General features: G+C 40.4%; 1 protein-coding gene across 3 annotated transcripts in view; it reads right to left on the bottom strand.

Moving 5' to 3' along the window:
* Positions 1 to 14,836, bottom strand: part of LOC103698011 — a 40,273-nt gene extending 25,437 nt beyond the window's left edge. The window contains exons 1-2 of one of the 3 annotated variants that reach the window (XM_039117459.1): positions 14,519 to 14,836; positions 14,351 to 14,400 (exon numbers count right to left, since the gene is read on the bottom strand). In XM_039117459.1, the coding sequence (XP_038973387.1) occupies positions 14,351 to 14,400; positions 14,519 to 14,717 (249 nt within the window). In that variant the 5' untranslated portion in view covers positions 14,718 to 14,836. Of the gene's footprint in view, positions 1 to 14,350; positions 14,401 to 14,509 lie in introns of all 3 variants that reach the window. The other 2 variants (XM_039117460.1, XM_039117458.1) reach the window with 2 other exon arrangements.
* Positions 14,837 to 17,495: the final 2,659 nt, after the last annotated feature.

The raw sequence follows: 17,495 nt of genomic DNA, 5'->3' as shown, positions 1-17,495 counted from the left end.
CGAAGAGGTATGTTGCAGATTTTTTCTTCCAATCTTTTGATAGTCATGAGAGGTCTTTGCAAGGAGCTAGCGCTCTGGTAAGACCTTATCTCGGATGATTAAATCCTCGTGTGGATACCTGTAGAGGCCAGACACGTGTGCGGCTTAAACAGGAACCTAAAAAGATCATCAGGTTGCGGTGTTCTATACCTGCAGAAATTTTGAAGATGGGATCTTCAAATTAATATCTTCTGATTTTTATTTCAGTTTTATAAATCTTAATCAACCATTCTCAGATCCTAATCTACCCTTCCTAATGAGTTCAAAGATCTTCGGGATTTGGATCCAGAAAAATATTTGAATTCTACGATCCGAGGCACGTTCATGCGATGAACGACGTCCCGTTCGAATTTCGCTGCGAACGTCGTATCGAACGGGGCGTATCTCAACAGTGGTATCAAAGCCATGGTTCTAGGAAGCATGATTAGGATTTAAGGATTGATTACCATGTTTTTAATCTGATTTTTGAGAGAATTATGCTTGCTGGATTTTCTGCGTGCTGAAATTTCAGGTTGCTGAAATTTTCAGCATGCAGATTTTTATTTTCTTTTGATCTTGTATCTTGTATTTAGAATTGCAATAAGATTACAATGTTTGAAATCAAGTAATGCATGATCTAAAATACAGAAAATAGCATAATAGGTTTAAAGTTTCATATCTGAAAAATTATACATGAGATGCATGTGGTAATCATAATATTCATACTTGTTTAAGGTTATGTTTAATACAATGTATGCATGAGATGTATGTATTAGTTAAATAAAATTTATTTGCATGAGATGTAAATAAAACCCTTAAACAATAGGACATTTACATAAGATGTAAATTGAAACAATTATGTCATTTACATAAAATGTAATCACATAATATATGAAAGGATTTCATAATTACATATGATGTAAACTTGAACCAATGTGACATTTACATAGGATGTAAATCGAATGACATATAGTATGGGGTAGATGGTTACATTAGATGTAAATCCCAAAAGACCTAAAACCTCCCTAAATCAATCAAGAGTGAACGATCATTAAGCTAGCCATATTTGATTAATGGATCTAATTGGTGTCTAGGAAAACTCAAAAGTGGTTACTTAATTAGGACCTTACTCTCTGAGTAAGGGGAGCCTCCCACCTGCTTACCTGGCTAATTGATCGATTACCTTCTATGGAAAGCTCAAAGTTGGAATCACTAAGATCTAATTACCCAATATTAAGTCGATTGGTCTTCCACCGTAGTAGAGTTGCTAAGATCTTTCCGGCGTTGATTAGTCTCCGCTGGATACAGTGGGCTAGTTGCATCGGAGGATTGGACATCTCTATTGACATGAGATGTTATGGAGTAGAGATGGGGTTGGGCTCCAATAACTGTTAGGTGAGGATCCAATGACTTTATTTCCGCGGGATATACGGTGGGTCCGACTTAACCATGGAACGGGTCCAATAACTGTTAGGTGAGGTCCTTATGACTTGGAGACCAGGTTAGCTCAATTTGCTTATGAAGCATTGTATAAGAGTTGTACACTCATCGTCTATGTGTCTCCAATAACTGTTACGTGAAGTGGCATGTAGATTGGTGGGACCACAGCGCTCTACTTAAAACTCTAAGTCGCAGGTTTCCGTATCTTTACCAGAGGAGTGTGAGAGATCCGAGAAATAGTGGGAGGATTTGATCCAATTTTGTTTTAAAAATTTCTAAAATAAATTAATGTCAAATACAAATTTCTAATTAGAATCTTTACTCTCTGCAGATCATAATGGCTTTCAACCCGATAACTCGAAATCTAGATAACAATAGGTTGACCAGACCTAATTACAAGGATTGGCTCCGCAACTTGAAGATTGTCTTGAGTTGTGAAAAGATAGCATATGTTCTTGATGATGAACTTCCAGCATTGCCAGCCCATCCAACCAATGAGCAGCGTAAGACGCATGCGAAATGGGTGGATGACGATAATAAGGTTAGGTGCTATATTTTGGCATCCATATCCTATGAATTGCAATGCCAGCATGAGAACATGATGACTGCCAAGGACATATTTGATCACCTGCAAGAGTTGTATAGTGAGCAGAGTTGCGCAGCGAGGTTTGAAGTGTTCAAGAGGCTCTTCAAAGCCAAGATGCGTGATGGGCAGTCTGTCCATGAACATGGTTTGACCATGATCAAGGATCTTGAGGAGCTTGAGAAGCTCGGCATGACCATGCACAAGGATTTGCAAACGGATTTGATCCTACAATCATTGCCATCTTCATATAGGCAGTTTATTGTAAACTACCATATGAATAAAATTGATTGCACCAAGCTTGAATTGTTAAACATGTTGGTGACAACTGAGGAGCCTTGAAAGGTTCAAGAGGCACAGTTCTCGCTGCTGAGCTAGCTTCTACTTCCAAGAGAAAGTCCACTGAAAAGAAGAAGAAGCCTGCGAAGAAGCAGAAGACCGAGAAAAAGCCGAAGAAAAGAGTTCCTAAAAAGAAGGCCGAACCCAAAGGAAAGTGTTTCCATTGCAATAAAGACGGCCATTGGAAAAGGAACTGTCCTATCTACATGGGGAGCATAAAGAGCAAGAAGGGTGACACGCCTTCTGAAGGTATGTCTAATATGCTTATTATTGAAACTAATCTAACGGTTTCTTCTATTTCCAGTTGGGTTATAGATTCTGGTTCAAGTGTTCACTTGTGCAATACCATGCAGGGTCTAAAGAAAAGTAGAAGGCTTATGGAAGGTGCGGTAACCCTACAGGTTGGCAATGGAGCAAGAGTTGTTGTTGCTGTGGGCACATTCCCTTTGCATTTACCATCAGGATTTAGTTTGATACTTAGAGATTGTTATTTTGTACATAATGCTAGTAGAAATCTGATTTCTGTATCTTGTCTAGCACAGAAACATTTTGAATTCAATTTCAATTAAAACTACGTGTCAATTCATTTGCGAAATAAATTGTTTGGACGTGGTTTTATGATTGACGGTCTCTATCACTTACATATGGATGTATCTGTGAACGTATCTGAGCATATAGTGAGTACCATAAAATCTAAGAGATCTAGAGATAAGATAAATCAAAAGTATTTGTGGCATCTCAGACTTGGTCATATAGGAGACAAAATTAACAAATTGGAGAAACATGGACTTTTGAGTTCATTGACTTCTGAGTCATATCCGATTTGTTAATCCTGCCTTCAAGAAAAAATGGCCAAATTACCCTTTGTAGGACACGAGGAGAGGTCCACTGAAATACTTGCCCTAGTACACACCGATATGTGTGACCCATTCGATATGCAGGCTAGAGGTCAATTTTTCTACTTTATTACTTTTACCGATGATTTCTCACGGTATGGTTGTCTATCTTATTAGACATAAATCTGAAGCATTTGAAAGGTTCAAAAAATTCAGATATGAAGTAGAAAAATAGACAGGGAAACTCATTAAGGTTCTTCGATCAGATCGAGAAGGAGAATACAATAGTGAAGAGTTTCATGATTATCTCAAACAAAATGGTATAATTTCATAATGGACATCTCCTGGTACAACTCAACTCAACGGGATGTCAGAAAGGAGGAATCAGACCCTATTGGATATGGTCAGGTCCATGATGAGCTTCACTGACTTACCCTTATTTCTATGGGGAGACGCCCTACTTACAGCTATCTACATATTGAATAGAGTTTTCTCTAACTCCGTTCCTACCACACCGTATGAGATATGGCATGGTAAGAAACCAAGTCCTAGTTATCTCAAGATTTGGGGATGTCCGGCCCAAATCAAGTGACAGCAAGCAGACAAATTAGGCTAGGACAATTGGTGCTCGTTTTATAGGATATCCTAAACAATCATTAGGATATAATTTTTACATCCCAGAGGATCATAAAGTGTTTGTGAGCCGGCATGCCATCTTTTTGGAAAAACAGTTTATCCTAGATAGAGGCAGTAGGAGAAAAATCGAGCTCGAAGAAAAAATTTGAAGAGCAACGAGCAATTGAGCCTAGTGAACCTATTCATATTGAGCCAATACATGAAGAACCTCGTCCACTTCGTAGATCCAGTAGGATCTCCCATCCTCCTGAAAGGTACTTAGGTATGCTTATAGAGAAAGTAGAGGAAGAGTTCCTCATGGGAGAAAAGAAACATGATGATGATCCCAAAACCTACAACGAAGCGATGTTAGACATCGACTCCGAGAAATGGATGGATGCGATGAAGTCAGAGATAGACTCCATGCATTCCAACCAAGTATAGACCTTAGTAGATCCACCTGAAGGTATAGTACCTATTGAGTGTAAATGGATCTACAAAAAGAAAATAGGTTCGGATGGAAAGGTAGAGAGACCTATAAGGCAAGGTTGGTGGCAAAAGGTTATAGTCAGCGCGAAGGCATTGACTATCAGGATACCTTTCCACCGGTAGCCAAGCTGAAGTCCATTCGAACGTTGTTTGCCATTGCAGCTTATCATGATTATGAGATATGGCAGATGAATGTGAAAACTGCATTCCTTAATGGATATCTTGAGGAAGATATCTATATGGAGTAGCCTCTAGGTTTCACTTCCAGTGATGGTGATCACAAGGTCTGCAAGCTGCAAAAATCCATTTATGGACTAAAGCAAGCATCTCGGAGTTGGAATACTCATTTCAATGATGTGATCAAATCGTTTGATTTCATCAAGAATGAAGAGGAACCATGTGTGTACAAAAAAGTCAGTAGAAGGGCTATAGTATTCATCATATTGTACGTGGATGATATACTCCTCATTGAGAATGATATTCCCATGCTCACATCGGTCAAGTTGTGGTTATCTAAGAAATTCTTCATGAAAGATCTAGGAGAAGTATCCTATATTTTGGGGATTAAGGTTTATAGAGATAGATCTAAGAGAATGCTAGGCCTATCACAGAATGCTAAAGAGGTTCAGCATGGCAAACTCTAAGAGGGGATTGTTACCCTTAAGGCATGGGATAAATCTCTCCAAGAAGATATGCCCCAAAACATCTGAAGAGATTCAACGCACAAGCAGGATCCCTTATGCTTCAGCAATAGGGAGCCTCATGTATGCCATGCTATGTACTCAACCTGATATAGCACATGCTGTGAGTGTCACGAGCAAATATCAATCGAATCCAGATGAGGAGCACTGGATAGCTGTGAAGAATATCCTTAAGTACTTAAGAAGGACTAAGGATATGTTTTTGGTCTTTGGGGGAAGCACTGAGTTAAAAGGAGAAGAATACACTGATTCAGACTTTATGACTAACCCTGATGATAGAAAGTCTACATCAGGATATGTATTCTTATTCAATGGAGGATCGGTAAATTGGAAGAGTTCCAAACAACCGATTTTTGAAGATTTAACCATGGAAGCAGAGTACATTGTCGCATCGAATGCTGTGAAGAAAGCGTTCTGATACAAGAAGTTTGTCAAGGAGCTAGGTGTCATATCATCAGATGCCATAATCCTTTTCTGCGACAACAACGGCACCATAGCACTGGCTAAGGAGCTAAGGTCTCACCAGAAGTCCAAGCACATAGAGCGGCGATTTCATCTAATTCGCGACTACCTCGAAAAGAAGTATGTAGAGGTGCAGAGAGTAGACTCCACTGATAACGTGGCGGACCCATTCACTAAGCAGCTAAGTCAGAAGAAATTAGAAGTTCATCTTGAGAAGATAGAACTTAGATACATGTCTGATTGGCTTTAGTGCAAGTGGGAGATTGTTAGAAGTATGCCCTAGAAGCCAATGTGGCTGACGCATATTTGTAATCTGGGGTATAAATTTGTAATTTGATACTTATTAATAAATAAGATTGGGCAATTTATTTTTCATTCATGTTTGTATGTGTCCACGAATCATCCAAGAAATTAATAGATAATGACACATTCTGAAGGAGTTGAAAATTTGAGGCATGTGCCATTAGTTATTAATTTCTAAATGCTCCTGATCGATGGATCCATCACGAGGGATGGTGATTGATCCAATGAGATTAGTGCATAGATCACTTAGTCAGATGGATGAGTCTCGAGTCCACGGTGTAGAGACATTGGAGTAATTGTGCAAGTACTTGTTAGAGAACAAGATACTGAGCGTGACCAAACAAAGTAGTCACATGGATGTCTATCCACTCGTCAGTGACTACTTACGCTGCAGTTGTATGACTGGTCTTTTGACCTGCGATGCCTCAGCTATTCACGGTGAGGTTGCTGTAGCTTGACGAGCATGTGAACTTGGGCCCTAGCCATTCGGATCCGCTGCAGTAGGTTTATTTTGAAATAGGGTTGCATCTAGATGGGATCTATCGACCTTGATAGATTAGGAGTGATCCTATGTGATTTATGAGACTAAGTTCGATAAATTCCTAGCCAGGTATTTTGAAAAAAAAGTTTTTCATATCTCGAACTGGAAGTCGAATAAATCTGACATATGACAGACGATGGGGTTTAACGAGTTATCCATAACCTCCGTCACGTCGGGATCCATGATAGAGGTATCATACACTAACTGCACCTAGAGATTCAGATATTCCATTCCGCTAGGTTGCCACCATATACTGCTCCGTGTCACTAGTGAATTGTGAGACTCGAAGGCATTCACTTGGTAATCAGTGAATCTTGAGAGTAGAATGGAAATTATTTCAATCCACTGGAAAGAGTTTCAGTGATATTGAAATAGAGATCTCAATATGTCTCACTACCAGTCAGAATAGAACTTACGGGGTCACACACATAGAGGATTTAATTAGTCAGACTATCATAATTGTGACTTAGAATCAAAATTAAAGTCAATTATCAATATGATTGGTGATTGAATTAACCCACTAAGTGTTAGTGAGTTAATGAAAGAAAAATTAAGTGAAATTAATTGCAATTGGATTGCAATTGGGCTGATTTAATGAGCCAAATCAAATTGGGTTCGATCCAAATTGATCTGGGTTCATGATTGAGTCAATTTGATTAAACCAGGATTTGTGCGGATTTTAAATTCTACATGTCGTCGTAGGATGAATATGACTTAAGTCGTGTTCACACTATGCGGACTTTAAAGACCGCATGGCATCGTAGGATATAAATGCCATAAGTCATATGCGGACTTTAAAGTCCACATGTCATCGTAGGATGAATATGAGTTAAGTCGTGTTTACACTATGCGGACTTTAAAGTCCACATGGCGCCATAGGGATCAAGCCTAATCAGATTAGGCTTAATCTAGATCCATGGACACTTATCATACATTGATTTGATGGCACCATGGGCACATAGATTGGACACTTGGCATTCATCCAAAGAATGCATGGTTATGTAGAGTTTATCTCTTAGTCTAGATAAACTCTTTTGAAAACCCTAGATCCATCTATTTAAAGGGGTCTGGCATGTGCATAGTCTTCATTCCATCATCCCCACGCCTCCTTTCCCCTCTCTTCTCCCTTCCCACGGCAGCAAGAGGACTCCTCTTCCCCCACGGCAGCAAGGGTGATCCTCTTCTTCCATCTTCCAAAGCGTTGAAAGGTTGAAGAAGAAGAAGCCAAAAGAAGAGAGATTAACACGCCCAAGGAAGGAGTTCTTCCTCCACGCCTAGCCCTCTTCTTCCTTCCTTCTCCACGGCAGCAAAAGGCCTTTCCTTCCTCTTCTTCCATGGGTGCAAGGAAAAGAAGATCCACGGTGAAAGCATCATCCTTCATCTTCCTCCATCACGAGCAAGGTTAAAGAAGAAAGGGTTCTTCTTCGAAGATGTATGTTGTAAATTCTTCTTCCAATCTTTTGATAGTCATGAGAGGTCTTTGCAAGGAGCTAGCACTCCGGTAAAACCTTATCTCAGATGATTAAATCATCGTGTGGATACCTATAGAGGCCGAACACGTGTGCGGCTTAAACAGGAACCTAGAAAGATCATTAGGTTGCGGTGTTCTATACCTGCAGAAATTTTGAAGATGGGATCTTCAAATTAATATCTTCTGATTTTTATTTCAGTTTTATGAATCTTAATCAACCTTCCTCAGATCCTAATCTACCCTTCCTAATAAGTTCAAAGGTCTTCTGAATTTGGATCCTGAAAAATTTTTGAATTCTACGATCCGAGGCGCGTTCATGCGATAAGCGACGTTCCGTTCGAATTGCGCTGCGAACGTCGCATTGAACGGCGCGTATCTCAGCACCTAGTACGTTTTGGGATGATCTGGCACATCCTTGCAAAAATGGCACAGATGAACAGTAACTGGGCCGACCCCAAGAATCTTTGAGCCGACCACAAGAGAGGAGCCAACCCCAAAGAACCATGAGCCGAACCCAACTTGTGAACTCAAAGAAAACAACTCTTTGGAAATTACTGAGAGGGCCGACCCCAAGTTTCCTTAAGCCGACCCCAAAAAGACTTGAGCCGAACCCAGTGGAGCTGACCCTAAGAGAACATGAGCCGACCTTAGGATGAGTATTCAAAAACCATGTCTCTGGAATCCCTGAGAGGGCCGACCCCACTGGAGCTTGGGTCGACCCCACTGTAGCATGGGTCGACCCCAAGAAAGCATGAGTCGACCCTAGTGAAAACAGTCAGAAAAACAAGGTTCTGTGTTTCCTGAGAAGGCCGATCCTACTATAGCAGGGGCCGATCCTACTATAGCAGAGGCCGACCCCACTGTAGCAGGGGCCGATCCCATAAAAGTTTGAGTCGACCTCAAGACTGATGAACAGTAACTTGAGCCGACCCTAGAAAAGCTTGGGTCGACCCCAGCACGGATGACAGCCCAACAGCTAGTTCTGCAGAAGTATTTTTTGAGCTCCCAACGGCTAGAAACGGCTAGTTGTTCAATTCAAATAGCTGGGAAGTGACTAATAGAGGTTGGGGAGGTATTTAAGAGACACTATTCATCAAAGGAAGAAATCTTTGGATATAAAAGAAGCACATTCAAGAGCAAACCCTAGAAAAGAAAGCCTCATTCAATTGCTTCATCAAAAGGGCCAAAAGAAAGTTGTCATCAATAGCTCCACCAATCCTTGTGAAGTGAAGCAAGCTTGACAAAGAAGAGAATAGCTCCTCTAAAGCGATAAACATTCTCTAAACTCTTCTTTGTAGTTTATAATTATTTTATTTGCTCTCTTAGGAGCTCTCTTTTGTTACTTATCAATCTTGTTGTAAGGTTAGTTGGTAAGCCCGTAAAACCAACATTGTAGGTTGTTGGTGAGCCCGCAAAACTAATATAGGTTATTGGTGATTCCGGAAAACCAAATTGTAAAGATTTTTGGATTGTGAGCCCGAAAAACAATCCAACTGCAATCCACGGGATTATAGTGAATTCCCAAGGGAATGCTTGGGGAGTGGACGTAGATGCTTAGGAGAGCACCGAACTACTATATTTCTTGTGTGTTTGTATTGTGTGCCTTTCTAATTTCACTACACGCACTTAATTAACATTAGCTAAACTACCTATTCATCTATCAATTTGATTAAGGGATTAAAAATTTAGAAAACCCAATTCACCCCCCCTCCTGGCTTGTCACCTAGGGCAACACCAACAAACTCCATAGATTTCTAGTTTCTAAGCTCATTATTACTGTTCTCCTTTCCTTCAGAACATCGCATTCTTGCACTCACACTGGGAAATGGTCTTTCTCTTCACACCTAAAATAAAGCACTTTCATGAAAAGGGGAAGACAACTCCCCTCATTACCCCACCACCTCTTTTTTAACTACTACTAGATGCCTCTCTCTGTTTCTTAACTACATCATCCCTATACCCTTCTTTTGGCTGCTTTGACTATTCTCAATCTCCTCCTGTTCAACACCAACCAACCTCGTTGCCCTCGAACGACGCTGAAGACAACACCATCACCCACGGTTCGCTGAATCAGTACAGCGGCTTGTAGCTGTTGGCGACTGGCACAGTACGTGTGGAGTGATTGATTATACCCCTATTTGATTTTGATGAGCTCAAAGCATTTGAGTATATTTCATATTGCACTAATGAATTCAATCTAGTGTTTCAGGCGAATATATGTGAATTTATGTTTAAGTGCGTCGAGCCTTGGTTCAAAGTACTTTGGCTAAGTGTTGAACTCAATGGAACCAAAGTCTGAAGCTCGAGTCGACTCCGGAAGATTGCGAGTCGACTCTAAGTGTTTCAGAGCTTCTGGCACAAGCTCGAGTCGACTCCGGTACATTACGAGTCGACTCCGACTGAGAATAGACAAAAGGATAGAAAGATGAATTTCAGACCCTGTCACCGAGTCGACTCCGAAGATTTCGAGTCGACTCCGATGCTTGCCGAGTCGACTCCCGACGGTTCCGAGTCGACTCCAAAGGGTAACAGAAGAAAGACATAACAATATTTTTTAGACCCTGTTACCGAGTCGACTCTAGAAGGATGCGAGTCGACTCCGACGTTTGACGAGTCGACTCCTAATTATGCCCGCGTCGACTCTCAGAGAAAAGCAGACTGAAAGGCAGAGAACCAAACTCAGTAACCCTGTGAACGAGTCAACTCCAAGAATTCAAGAGTCGACCCCCAAGTCAGCCGAGTCGACTCCAACAGAGTGCGAGTCGACTCCGAGGCAGTTCAAATCAACAGACAAAGGATCAGCTGTTCGGACTCTGAGAGCCGAGTCGACTCCAAGAGAACCCGAGTCGACTCGAGAGAGAAAAGCAGAGAAATGGATCTCTGGAACCCTGAGAACGAGCCGTCTCCAAAAGTGCCGAGTCATCTCCAGATATTGGCGAGTCGACTCCAGGTTTGGTCCGAGTCGACTGCAGGACGGGACAGCACTTTAATTCAAATCCTGAACAGCGGGCGAGTCGTCTCCAGTGAAGCATGAGTCGACTCCAACAACAGCCGAGTCGATTCCAGATCGAGCGAGTCGACTCCAACCCCAACGGATACATTGTCAGGATGTGCAGACTGTACAGAACGGCTACAAATCAGTGTCTAACGGCTATTTTCCATAGGAAACAGTTTAAATAGTCAGAGTAAACAGTAGTAGATAGGGATTGAGCTATTCCATTGTGTGCATTAAAGCTTTTCAACCACCAAGATCCTCTAGAGAGAAAATACAAGCAATAAAAGGAAGAAGTGCATTCAACTCAACCCAATAAGTACTTCCTTCGCAATTAAGGCTCTACTATTGTCATTCAATCTTCAGTGCATTCAAGAGGAGACTCAGAAATCGAGAAGCCCCTACTTCTCCTTCCGAAATCTGTTTGAGGGCTTCTAAGCTTTCTCTATTAATATTATTCACATTTGCTTTATAGAAGCTTTCCTTGTGATTTTCCCAAACTGTTTTTCTTACTTGATTCAATCAGGAAATTGAACCAAGGGTGGTAAGGTTTGTTGGTGAGCCAAAGTTAAAACCAACGGTGTAAGGGTTTGATTGTGATCCCGGAAAAACAATCGGGTGGTTCTAGTCGGTGAGCCTGTGAAAACCGACCGAGTTCGTTGTGATCTCGCGAAAACAACAAGTTGGGTTGTGAACTTGTAAAACAATCGGCTGTAATCCTAGGGATTATATTGAACTCCCAAGTGCGGCTTGGGGAGTGGACGTAAGAGCAAGAGTTGGCTCCGAACCACTATAAAGTCTCTTGTGTTTGTATTGATTAATTGTCTCTTCTACTCTCTCCATTCACTACATCTAGTAATCTATTTAACCTGCTTGCAATAGATTTAATTAATTACTCATTAAGTTTTAATTTGACAATAATTAATTAAAACCCAATTCAACCCTCCCTCTTGGGATGTCTTCTTGGGCAACAGTATGGTATAGGTTCACACCATGCCATTTCAAGATGTATTTTTTGTCAATTTTAACTCAAAATTGGAAAAAAAAATTAGCATTCCCTTGTTTTGAAATTAAATAAGGATAACCCACTATCGACGAGCCAAGGGGGCTTTCAAGCCCTCTCTCTCTCGACCTCTCCCTCTTCCACTCTCCCTCCCTTCCTCCCTCACCCTCTCCCTACCTCCCTCTTTCTCTCTTTTCCTCTCTCTTATTCTCCCTCTCCCTCCAAACATCTTACCATGCTTATGATTTGAATCAATACCTTGAACCATGCCGATAATCGACCGGTTCAGGTTCGGTACGTTCCAAACCAGCTGGTTTGACACGATTCAGTGGACCCTACCGTCACCATCGACCGATACCATGGGAACCCTTGCTAACATCTGTGAAGGGTTTTGGGGTTTTCGACTATCACTGTTGATGAGGTAAGCCCTATCCTCTCTCTCCTCTCCCTCCCTCCATCTCTCTCTCCCTCCCTCTCATCTCCCTTTTTCTCCCCTTCGTCTTCTCTCTCTCTCTCCTGGTTCACCACCTTCTAGGGCTAGGGTTAGGGTTTCTCTTTCTCCCCTCCTTTTCTCTCAAATTTTCATCTCATATACATCTCAACTCAGTCTCGTACATATCAATACCATACCAAACCATCACCGGCCGGTACGAGCCTCAATACCACTTTGGCAAAATTTGGATTGGGGTAAGACTGCATTCATCTCCACAAACTCCACCATGGTAAGAGCCTCTTGCACTTGGATACCCTTTTTCACATGGGTTCTTCTATGTTTTATCATCTATTTTTTATTATCTTTTTTGTAAATTTGTCCACAATATTTTTGTTTCAATTAAGGTCCCAATTTCCATCATTAGGGATGCTGGTGGGTTGAGTAGACAAGTTCTAACATACTCACAAACCAAATTCTAGCTGAACCCAAGACCAAATAGTTTGATCCAAAATTTGCCTCCAGTCTCCAATCAATTACATTTTCGTAAAAAATACAATCATGATAAGTATATGGATTGTATCTAGGATTATATCCTAGAGTCAAAGTCAGCATGAGGTTGATCTATGTGAGTGCTTACAGAACCCAACCAGATCCTACCCTTTATGCTTATAAACCTTTTTGTTTGTTGGCTGCCTATTATTGTTAATAATATAGAAACTTGAAGTAGTAGCTGAAGTTAGTCATATCATGAGTAGGCTTTTATGTTTGCTATTAGGTTTTTATGTTTTTGTCTATATTTAGTTAAGCTTGCTCCGTCACCCAAAACATTAATAAAACAAGCCACGTCCAAATTGAATTATATATGGGTGCAATTATGGAAAGCAAACCACGAGTGCTAGCTGGGCCTAGATATCCCAACCTTAAGTAGGAGACTGGATAGTCACCCCTGCCCTAGCCAAGTGTCCAAGGTGGGTGCCTTAGGATTAGACAGGGTCAGGTACCCCATAACCTCACATCTAACCCATTACATTTGGATCGGAACTTCAGACTTTTGTATGCCCTAAACACAAATCATGAGACTAAAGAGGATATTTTAGGAGGGGACCAGTAGAGTAATGATTGGCGGTTGGCATTCAGTGATCTTGTTAGGTGGTTGTTGCAGCAGTCAGCAACTCAAGCAAGGTGATTTTTTTTCAATCTCTTTCTTTTCATCCCCTTTACCGCAATATTTTTTATTTCACTTATTTTTTGATTGAGGATGGTTTTTGGATACTGGTGGTGGGATTGACAAGAAATGAGGCAGCTAAGCTAGGGAACAGCAGCAGCTGCTATGGCTGCTACCAAAAAGGCCAAGTGCCCAACCTGAGGCACTAGGCAGACCCTGGCCAGTCATCTGCTGCTTACAGTCTTTTAAATGCTTGATTTGCATAATTAGGTTAATTTGTTTGGTTAAAATAACCACCATGTTTTTTTGACCCCTTTGCAACACAAAAAAAAAAGGAAAAAGGAAAAGGAAAGGAAAGAAGAAAAAGGAAAGGAAAGAAGGAAAAGAAAAGAACAAGAAATATTTAGTTTGTTTCCTAAGTAGAATGGACGGAGACATGACATTTAGATTGGTAAAACGAATATTTAACCCAATCACAATACTTTAGGTCAAGTCTATAAGATAACCGCACTGATTATGTAACAAATTTGATCAGTCACTTGCACTATATGTCTTTACATCATCTAATTATACTTATTACATACAATTTTCCCTAACCCTAATTTTATTATGAAATTTTTAGGTTATATCGCCATTATTCACATATTTTCATTCTCTTCTCAGGGAAACCAAATTTTATTATGTAATTTTTGAGATATATTGCCTTTGTTTGAGTATTTTCATTTTCTTCTCATGCGCATCAACAGGCCCTTTGCTTATATACTTTAATAAATTCAGCCTTTGTTGTTAGGAACTCATTTTCAGGCTATACAAACCAAGGGGAAAAAAATGCGAATTTTGGGAGAATTTAAATATAAACCAAAAATCACGAAAACAAAATATCTAAAGAACACCCTCTTGACAAAGCCCCTAAAAAATCACATTGAAAAAAAGAAGCATCATATATTTTATTAACTTACAATCCTCTTTCCGAACTCGATCCCCGCGACAACAAAGGGCGTAATTCCAGCTGAAGAATCAAAACAAAAGGAAAAGAAAAAGGGAATTTTGGTCGCATGCAAATATTTAAAAAATGGAATTGCGTTAAAAGAGATCAAATGTGTTCGAAGAAAGGGCACCTAACGCACCGACGGCGACCTGCCAGGTGAGCTCCACCGGAGGGCCCAGATCCGCTGCTCCATCAATGGCATGGATTCTTGGGGGAGCTCGGGCATGGCCGACCCCGCGCTTGCTTCTGCTGAAGCGAGGAGGTCTATGGTTGGGGTTCGCTGAGACCCTTCGTGGAGGGAGGCATACGAGGGACAGAGGAATTGAAGAGGCTTCCATGCGTGTAAGAGAGGGAGAGAGGGAGGCAGGCAGGCCGGGCGGTAATAGCCGCGCACTTCAGCTGGCGTTTTTGATCGCCGACGCCAGATGGACGGCCGCTGATAGCCGTACATCCTGGACTATAATCTATCTTAGTATAGTTTTTGTCACTTCCCTCGCATTTAACTACTGTTTTGCACGTGTCATGCATGAGGCTCGAATTTTTTGAATAAAATATTTATATAAGACAACCAAAAAAAAAAAAGGTACAATACGCTTAAGATAGCATTATAGCAATCGGGGCGGATTGAGACAATACCAATTAGGTTAAAAATAGATTATACTCAAAATCTATTAATTCAAACTTAATTCATTTATTAAATGGGTAAAAATCTAAAAACAATATGACCATTTTATTAAACATCTAACCTAACCCGAACTACAATAGCTTGATCAAATTAAATATATTAAATGGTTAAGCACTACTCCCTAAATGCCCCAAATAAATTATAATGTATTAGCAAGTGATGAAAAGACTTAAAAGTTTTGGCATTATAAGCATTAGATCATATTTTAGGTGCCAACATTACGTACTGGTGGTCTTGGTTGTGAAATCCTCTATTGGGGGAAATGGATGGCGTACATATCCCTTGGCAAGTTTGTGCGAGTGCCCGGACATGCCACTGGTATTGATAATCGAAAGGAAGATAGGGTGAAGGGTTGATAGGATGAGTCATGGTACTTTGACCTTGAAGGACTTTTATTACTATGATACCGCCTATACGAAAAAGAAGATAATTATAGCTAGGGCTACAATTCTATACTACAGCTAAGGATAAACTAGACTGAATCTGGGTAACTAAGCAAGATAATTAAAGATAAATGCAAGGATAGTTTAAAGGTAAAGATAAAGATAAAATAAAAACAAGATGTTTGATTGGCCAAAAGGGTCCCTTCTTCAAGTTATATCCCACTATTTATATAAATAACTGCAAACAGATTGATAATAGTACTTGTCTAGTGTCTGATAGTAGCCCATGCCTGGACTCCACTTTTTCTAACAATTTCAACCACCATGAATACTGTTCTCCTACTCACCACATCCCGTTAACCGTTGAATCCCAGACTACCTTTTAATAACTACATGATCTTGTACTGTATCCATATCCCTTTGGTTAAGTCAATGGAAAATGACCTTTTTTTACACCACATCCTTACTCAAGAGGACATGTAAGAGATGCGTACTTATTCAACCATATGGTGAGGTAAGAGCAAGACAGGTGTAATAAGGTTCCAAGTGAATATCCTACTAAAAGCCAAAGTTGATATGGTAAGCATTATGCAAAAGCTGACCGAGTCGACTAGAGGTCGAATATAGGAAAATGGCCAAGAGTGAACTAATACAAGATAGAGATTTAGCAACAAGATTAAAATCGATTGAGTGCGATTATCGGCCTGATGAGTGTTACAGGTCCAACCATTTTGATGAAGTGAAGTAGCGGGAGGACAATTGGTGGCAATTGCCAAAACCGTCAGAAGTGGAGGATGAACAAGGGCTGCCATTATTAGAATGGATAGTTACCATGTTGTTGCCCAGGGGTGCAGCCCAAGAGGGGGGGTGGATTGGGTCTTTTAAAATTAAAAGTATGAAGAATGTGAGTTACTGTTATCTTTCAATAACTTGTAGATTTGGCAGCGGAAATAAGATTGTACAAATAAAGCAGTGAATAAGATGAGAAAAGCAATCAGAAATATGTAATGGAAGAAGAGAGATAAACCACACACACAAACACCAAAGTTTATAGTGGTTCGATGCACTCCCAGCACCTACATCCACTTCCTAAGCCTAGCATGATATTACACTATAACCCAGCAGATTACAACCTGATTGTTTTTCGGGCTCACAATCAAAAACCCAGTTGGTTTTTCCCAGGCAACCAACCGAAAATCTATCACCGTTTGTTTTCCGGGCTCACAAACAACCCAATTGGTTTTCAGACAAATCAACCAAAAACTTTACACCGTTTGTTTTTCCGGGCTCACAAACAACCCAGTTGGTTTTCAGACAAACCAACCAAAAACTTTTTTCCTTGTTGAATACTTCCGATTCAGCAACTTCCAATCAAGGCTTGGAAGAACCTTTACAAGTTTCAAATGAATGAAACTGTTACAGCAATAGTTAATCCAAATAAATGAATGTTGTAACCAGAAAACTTAAAGCTTCAGAGTATATAGGATGAATCAATAAAAATAAAAACTAAAGCCGATGAAGAGTTGGCTGTGGAAGAATGTTCCAATGCTTGAGCAGCAACTCTTCTCGATTCAATGAGAAGCTTCGACTAATTTTCCTTTGATTAGGGTCAATCTTGGCAAAGGACAAAGATTGATGAGTGGGATGATCTGTTTTCAAAGGAGTTTTTCTGTCTTACAGGAGTAAGTTTCAGATGAGTACCGGTGAGGATGATGAACTGTTTAGCTTTTTCTTCTCTTTTTCTTAGTGGAAACTTTTCTTTCTTAATAGAATCTTTTTCTTTCCTTGTTATTTTCTTTCTAAGGTTCCCTTGAATTTATAGATGAGTTATTCAGAGATATTTGAATTCCTTTCTTTCCGTTATGATGGAAATCTTTTCTGTTACAAAAATAGACAAAAGTTGTTGCAAGCTTTCCGTTGTGGTCCCAGCAGTATAGGGGTTGACTCAAGTTTATCCTGGGTCGGCACTTCAAGATATTGGAGACGGCTCTTACTCTTTAACCTTAATGGTTGACTCTTTAACCTTAAGGGTCGACTCATCTCCTTCA

Source organism: Phoenix dactylifera, unplaced genomic scaffold, assembly GCF_009389715.1.
Source record: "Phoenix dactylifera cultivar Barhee BC4 unplaced genomic scaffold, palm_55x_up_171113_PBpolish2nd_filt_p 000233F, whole genome shotgun sequence".
Lineage (NCBI taxonomy): Eukaryota > Viridiplantae > Streptophyta > Magnoliopsida > Arecales > Arecaceae > Phoenix > Phoenix dactylifera.
The sequence above is the reverse complement of the archived record's forward strand: the minus strand, read 5'-3'. Positions and strand labels throughout refer to the sequence as shown.